General features: G+C 47.4%; 1 protein-coding gene across 2 annotated transcripts in view; it reads right to left on the minus strand.

Annotated features, from left to right (window-relative positions):
* The window catches only part of LRRC28 (leucine rich repeat containing 28), a 71,449-nt gene extending 70,158 nt beyond the window's left edge, over positions 1-1,291 (minus strand). For both annotated transcript variants that reach the window (XM_015424545.1, XM_015424546.1), the window contains exon 1: positions 1,076-1,291. In XM_015424545.1, coding sequence (XP_015280031.1) covers positions 1,076-1,243 — 168 coding nt within the window. In that variant the 5' untranslated portion in view covers positions 1,244-1,291. The remainder of the gene's footprint in view (positions 1-1,075) is intronic.
* Positions 1,292-7,927: the final 6,636 nt, after the last annotated feature.

Genomic DNA, 7,927 nt, shown 5'->3' on the forward strand with positions numbered 1-7,927 from the left:
GGGGCGGCTCCTACTCAAAGGCCTGGCGGAAGAGCTCCATCTTGCAGGCCCTGCGGAACTGCATAAGGTCCCGCAGGGCCCGGATCTCCCCCGGGAGCTCGTTCCACCAGGTAGGAGCCGCCACCGAAAAAGCCCTGGCCCTGGTCGCAGCTAATTTGATGTCCTTGGGGCCCAGGATGACCAGCAAGTTTTAGGCCCCCGACCGTAGTGCTCTTGGGGGAACATGTGGGGAAAGGCAGTCCCTCAGGTAGGCTGGACCTTGGTTTTGACATCTAGCCTGTGTCGCAGGAAGATCTTAAAGCAGAATGAGACCTCTGTGTACATCCTTAAAGTAAGTCATCTCAAACTAATTGCACTTTATGAACTTCAATTGTTTTTAGATGATTTCATGTGGTTTTCACTGTTATTCATATATTGACTGTGAGCCATCCTGAGCCTGCTTTGCATGGAGGGCGGGGTACAAATTGGATTAATAAAATAAATAAATAAATAAGTCAAGACAACTCTATTGCAAAGGCAATAAATGTGGCCACTGAAACATGACCTGCTAAGCATCTTCAAAGACTGCTTTGTTCAAAGGTGAGGATGGAGAACATGCTTGGAAGATACACCACAATGCACTTCTTTCAAACAGCCGAGAGAATGGGATCATCGATCCTCAGTGAAGGCAGCACACATGACAAACAAGAAGCACCCTGAAAAAGAAAGAGGTAACAGCTACATAGAGGCAATTAGCATGTCCTTCAGGTTTCCCATGTAACGTAAGTGGTGTCCTGCTGGATGAGACTAGCGGTCCATCTAGTCCAGCATCCTGTTTCTCACAGTGGCCAACCACCTGCAAGCTCCCTCAAGGCCTAGGAATCAGGACAAAGCGCTCCTCATAGGAGCCCACTTTTGACTAGTTCTCACTGAGACTGTAAAGCTGCATCCGGGCAATGGTACACTGTAGGAAGTTCACTTCTCAGGGGGAAAAATAAAACACAGAACTTAGTGATTAAATCTTCCACACACAAACACCTGAGGACATTGCTGAGGACATTCTGCTAGGGTTTTTTTTTAAAAAATAAAATCATACCAAAGTGGTCAACGAATTTCTCTTCATATAGAGTCGCTCCAAGTACTGCAGACCTTCATCCTTCAGCAGTTCCAGAGGAAAGTGATGCAGATTTCGGTAGTTTAAGAACAAGTTCTTGTGCCTTTCAAGCTTTGCCTCAGATATAGTCTTGCAAAGTTCTGAAGCCATGGCAGAGACCGTCCCGGCCACCACATTATAACTCTACGTGCCAAAGAAGTTAATCATCTCTAAAAAGAGAAAACAAAAGATAAGCAGTGTTCAAACAAGACTGAGTTTCCTCTTTTCCAGAATCCCTGTTCTTCTGAAATGCTACCTGCCGATGTCCAAATCGACATACAAGGAAGGCAACCAGATATCTGATAGCTCTTTCCATTTACTTGTCTATAATGCACACATGAATACACATGAAAGTGCCTTATACTAAATCAGACCATTGGTCCATCAAGGTTAGTATTGTCTACTCAGACTGCCAACAATTCTCCAGGGTCTCTCACATCAGCTACAGCCTGGTCCTTTTAAACAGAGATGCTGGGGCGTGAATGTGAGACCTTCTGCATGCTAAGCAGATGCTTTGCCACTGAGCCACAACCCCCACCCATATATACATACCTATCACATGAACGAAATTAAAATGTCATATATTGTACAAACAGCATCTCAATACACTGCCATAAACATAAAGCAATTGAAGCTGCTCTACACTGAATCTAACCCTTGGTGTATTGAGGTCAGTCTTGTTTGTAACTGGCAGCATCTCTCCAGGGTCTCTGGTGGATATCTTTCACATCACCTACTGCCTGGTCCTTTTAAAAGGAGGTTCTGGGGATTGAACATGGGACCTTCTGCATGCCAAGCAGATGCACTGCCACTGACCCACAGCCTCCCTATGTATCACATATCAATGAAATTATCAATACGTATGAAATTAAAATATCATATATTTTACATATGACATCTAAACGCACTGTCACAAACATAAAGCAACTAGAGCTGCTTTACACCGAGTCTAACTCTTGGTGTATCGAGATCAGTCTTTGTAACTGGCTGCAACTTGACAGGTGGACAACTTCCACATCACCTGCTTCCTGGTCATTCAAACTGGAGATCCCGAAGATTGAACCTTGGACCTTCTGCATGCTAAGCAGAGGCTCTACCACTGAGGCACAGCCCCTCTCCACAGCTCCCCAGGGTCTCAGGCAGAGATCTTCCACATCACCTATTGCCTGGTATCTTTTAACCTGAGATGCCGGGGATCGAACCTGCGACCTTCTGCCCACTAAGCAGATGCTCTGCCACTGAGCCACGACTTCCCCCTTCTCCCTTCCCCCCCCCCAGGGTTGCCAGCAGTGTTCCCTCTAAGCTGAGTTAGTGTGAGCCAGCTCACAGTTTTTTAGTCTCCAGCTCACAGATTTTTGTCTCAGCTCAGGGAGGATGGCTCCAGAGCAAACTAATATATGAAGTAGCCTCACAACTTTTAATGCCAGTAGCTCACAAGGTAGAATTTCTGCTCAAAAGACTCCACAGCTTAGAGGGAACATTGGTTGCCAGCAGTGTTCCCTCTAAGCTGAGTTAGGGTGAGCTAGCTCGCAGTTTTTTAGCCTCTGGCTGACAGATTTTTGTCCTAGCTCAGGAAGGAAGGCCCCAGAGCAAGCTGATTTATGCAGCAGCCCAATGGCTCGCTCACAGTTTCAATGCCAGCAGCTCACAAAGTAGAATTTTTGCTCACGGGACTCCACAGCTTAGAGGGAGCCTTGGTTGCCAGCTCCAGATTGGAAACTACCTGGAGATTTTTTTGGGGGGGTGGAGCCTGAGGAGGGGAGGGGAGGGACCCTCAGCAGGATACAATCAGTGTTCCCTCTAAGCTGAGTCAGTGTGAGCCAGCTCACAGTTTTTTAGCCTCCAGCTCACACATTTTTGTCTCGGCTCAGAAAGGATGGGGCTCCAAAGCAAACTGATTGATGCAGCGGCCAAACTGCTCGCTCACAACTTTAAAGCCAGTAGCTCACAAGGTTGAATTTCTGCTCACAGGACTCCACAGCTTAGAGGGAACATTGGATACAACCCCACACAGTCCAAAGCGGCCACTTTCTCCAGGGGAACTGATCTTCGTCGCCTGGAGATCACCTGGAACAGTGGGAGATCTCCAGCCACCACCTGGAGGCTGGCAACGCGTCCCCCCCTTTAAACAGCTAGATTCTGGGACACAAAGACCCACCCAGTTATCATTCTTATTCCTCTCGCCAATACAACTCCGCGCAAGCGCACGGGACGCTGACCCCCCAAGGGGGGGGGGCGGGGGCACAAGAACCTCTCAGGCCGCCGCTCCTCCCAGCGTCTCCATGGAAACGGCCCTGTTGCCCCGACAACGAAGAGGCAAGGCGGGGTCCAGATCCGCCCCTGCCGCTTTCCGCCCAACCCGGCAAAGCCTCCCTCAGGGAAGAAAAGCCTCCAACCTCACCTTCACGACAACCGCCTCAAAACAGAAATTAAAAATAATAATGATTAAATAAAAAAAAACAAGACGCGAGAAAAACGAAGACCGCCGAACCGGCACGCCCGGAGAGTGGAAGCTGGGGAGAAAATGGCGGCAGAGGCCGGGGATATCAACATCCGGGTCACGGGGCGAACGGAGAAGGGTGGCGCTGATTGGCGGGTTTGTCGGGAGGGGAATCTCGCGAGATTTCGGAGCTGGCGGCTCCCTCGGGGCGGGGAGAGAAGGGGGGAAAGGCGGGATTTCTGTGGCGTTTCAGCACCTGGGAAAGGGGTCATTCGCCTGGCAGGGTTGCCAACCTCCCGGCGTTGACTGGAGACCTCCCGCTTTCACCTGGAGGAAAATGCTATCTTGGGGAGGTGGACTGACTCTATGGCATTGTTGTTGTTCAGTCGCACAGTCTTCCGCCGTCCTCTGAAGTTGGCTCAACTTCATGTTCGTTGCATCTCTGACACTGTCTAACCATCTCATCCTTTGCCATCGTCCCCGTCTTCTTTGACCTTCAATCTTTCCCAGCATCAGGGTCTTCTTCTCCAGGGAGTGCTCCCTTCTCATTGGGTGGCCAAAGTATTTGAGCTTCAGTTTCATTATCTGGCCTTCCAGGGAACAGTCAGGGTTGATTTCTTTTAGGATGGACTGATTTGATCTCCTTGCAGTCCAAGGGACTCTCAAGAGTCTTCTCCAGCACCATAGTTCAAAAGAATCTATTCTTCGGCGCTCGGCCTTCCTTATAGTCCAACTCTCGCAGCCATACATGACTACTGGGAATACCATTGCTGGGATTATTATCTATGGCATTATTATGCCCCAAACTCGGCACTCCTAACGCTCCACCCCCCAAAATCTCCAAGTATTTCCCGACCTGGAGACAGCAAGCCAAGCAGTTCTGCCAGTGGTTTGAAAGCGGGCCACAGTTTTTAACGTGAACACGAAATTAAACTTTGTTGGTCTTAGAGTTGCCACTGGAGGGATTCGAACTTTGCACGTTTATCGCACGAGAAAGACAAATCAAGGAGCTTTGTGGTGGCCTCATAGCCTTGGGTGGGTCAGGCTTGAACTAGAGTTGCAGCTCTAGGCTGGGAAATACTTGGCAATTCTGGGGGTGTCGCCTGGGGACCCACCCACTTATCCACCTTCCAAAGTAGCCCTTTTCTCCAAGGGACCTGATCGTAGTTATCTGGAGATCAATTGTAATAGCAGGAGATCTCCAGGTGCCACCTGGAGGTTGGTAACCGTATTTGAAGCTTATTCACATGGCAAGAGAAAAAGGAGCTCTTTAGCTATTTTGAGCATGACCGACATGGTTTTATTATATAAAAATCTAGGAACTCTATAATATAAAGGTAAAGGTTCCCTTGCTCGAAAGCCAGTCGAATCCGACTCTAGGGTTGCGGTGCTCATCTCCGTTTCAAAGCCGAAGGGCCAGCGCTGTCCGAAGACATTTCCGTGGTCATGTGGCCGGCATGACTAAACACCAATGGCTGAAGCCTTAAAGCCTGAGAAAGTTTAGTATTTTAGGATCTAGAGCAGGGGTGTCGAACTCATTTGTTATGAGGGCCGGATCTGACATAAATGAGACCTTGCTGGGCCGGGCCACATATGCCATAAAATGTAATGCCAGGTAGTGGAGATATAAACTTTATAAAGGACACAAACACAAAGATTTTTTTTACTTAAAATAAAAACACGCTTAAAACATTAGCTCTGTAAGCTGCAAATCTACTTTTGATTTATTGACATTCACCACAGAAATCTCATGCTCAGAGTTCTGAGTATAGGACCCAGGTCGAAACATGAAATGGCTGAGTGATTAAGAGAGTCTGGCGAAGCAAACTATGATGCAGGCAGCAGCAGAACTGGAAGCAGGAAATGGCCAGTTCCACTGCGGGCCTGATGGAAGCCCTCCGAGGGGCCTGATGAGGCCCCCGGGCCACATGTTTGACACCCCTGATCTAGAGAGAACAGGAGCCTTGTGGATGCTACAGCCTAAATAGGATTAGATTTAGATTCAGGTGGGCAGCCGTGTTGGTCTGAAGCAACAAGAACAAAGTCTGAGTCCAGTGACACCTTTAAGACCAACAACGTTTAATTCTGGGTATAAGCTTTCGTGTGCATGCAACCAAGTTGAATTCTTGGTATACACTTCCATGTGCATGCATGAAATTAACCTTTGTTGGTCTTAAAGGTGCCCCTGGACTCCAACTTTGTTAGGTTTAGATTTGGATCAGCTTTTCTTTTATGTATTTATTTTAGTTATTGTTTACTTAGTTTATACCTGCTGTTCTCCCCAGGGGGGAATCCAAAGGGGTTTGCATCCTTCCCCATTTTATCCTCACAACAGCCCTGTGAGGTAGATTTGCTGTGTGTGACTGGCCCAAGGTCACCCAGTGAGCTTCCATAGCAGAGTGGGGATTTGAACCTTGAATCTTCCAGATCCTGGTCCAATAGGCCAACCACTAAAGGTAAAGATAAAGGTTCCCTTGCTACACTATGCTTAAAAGACTTTACTCTGTTTTAAAAAGAATGTGTTTTGAGAGTAGGGGGGATATTCCCTTGTCCTCCAAATAAATCATAAGTTAATAAAGCAGAAACTTTAAGTACACTGGAAGAAATGATTTCCCTATATACCTTGTATCAGCCAAAAAGTGTCAGATTGCCTTTTCTGATACATTTTTGTTCAATAATAATTTTAGGCAGAGAACATCTTAATGCAACTGAACAGCAGAATGTCTCTTTAATTATAGTTCTGATGTCCAGATTGTTATCAATAATTTGTGAACATTATCATTGGTGAACCAACCAGGGGTCATTTCGTAGAAGAAGAGGTGCATGAGCTCATTAGCTTAACTCATTAGCATAACTTATTTGCATATGCCACACCCCCTGGCATCACCGGAAGTGTGTCAGAAGGCAACACCCACCGCTCAGGCTCCACTGGTCTGTTTTGGATTGCTAGCTATTGGGGGGGGGGGGAACATGCAGATCTGTCCTCACAGAAAAGGGAGAGCTTGTACCTGAATAAAACTTGGTCTTAAAGGTGCCACTGGACTGTTTTGGGCCGGGGGGCCAGGGGGAGCTCTGCAACTTACCTGGCTGCTTCTTGCTCTGACTGAGGGCTGCTGGGAGCAGGGGGTGGGGCTTGTTGCATGTGCCCGCCACCTGGGCTCTTTACTGCCGGAGCTCCGCTCCTGTGCGCTCCTGCAGGAAAGGACCCCTGGAACCAACAGGTGTTTGCTTACACCAGCTAACCCTCCATTCTAGCTATATGTCAGGCTTGAGGAGACCTGTTTCAGTGTATCTGAAGAAGTGTGCATGCACGTGAAAAATTATACCCAAAATTAAACTTCGTTGCTCTCAAAGGTGCCCCTGGACTCAAATTTTGTTCTATCCTCTCCCAAGTGCAAGTCAGTCTCTACACTTTAAACGCTGAGCAGCAGGGGGCACTGTTGCATACCTAATAGCTCAAAGACTCAAGTTTGAAGAGGCAGAACTTCATAGCCTTTCTGGCTCATATTTCAGCCCACATCTGCTCTATATTGTATTACATCTTCCCTACCTGGACCAACCGATATCTGTATTATTTTAAGGCAGATATTTGTGTTGAGTATTCCAGGAAAGGTAAAGGTTCCCTTGCTCGAAAGCCAGTCGAGTCTGACTCTAGGGTTGCGGTGCTCATCTCCGTTTCAAAGCCGAAGAGCCAGCGCTGTCCAAAGATGTTTCCGTGGTCATGTGGCCAGCATGACTAAACACCAAGGCGCACGGAACGCTGTGACCTTCCCACCGAAGTGGTACCTATTTATCTACTTGCAATTTCTTGCTTTCGAACTGCTAGGCTGGCAGGAGCTGGAACTAGAGACGGGAGCTCACTCCGTCTTGCGGCACCCGGGGCTTGAACTGCTGAACTACTGACCTTCCACAGCCTGCAGTTCAGCATCTTAACCACTTGAGCCACCGCAGCTCCTTATTCCAGGTTACCCCATGTTAAATTGTAGCCAACTAAAGAAGGATTTTATTCCCCACAGAACAGACAATTGTGGCTAGCTATTTTTTTTTAGTTGCAAATTCACTGCTCTGAAATGCTGGAAAACAGAAAGTAATGAAGGGTGTGCAGAAAATCCTCACAGATAGTTGGATGCTAATTCATAACCACTCACAGTAATTGGTACTCACTTTAAAAATAAGAATACTATGCAATACCTTTTTTTGGGGGGGGTGAAACAAAATGACACAAAACATTGTTCAAGCTTCTGAGCTCACCAGAACTCATCATCAGGCCAGATGTTACAAAAATGAAAGGGGGGGATTATTTCGGGCCATGATTTTAAGACCTGTTCTTGCCAGCATTCCTGTGTTAAATGTTG

The sequence above is a fragment of the Gekko japonicus genome, unplaced genomic scaffold, assembly GCF_001447785.1.
Source record: "Gekko japonicus isolate JY-2015 unplaced genomic scaffold, Gekko_japonicus_V1.1 scaffold361, whole genome shotgun sequence".
In the NCBI taxonomy this organism is placed as follows: domain Eukaryota; kingdom Metazoa; phylum Chordata; class Lepidosauria; order Squamata; family Gekkonidae; genus Gekko; species Gekko japonicus.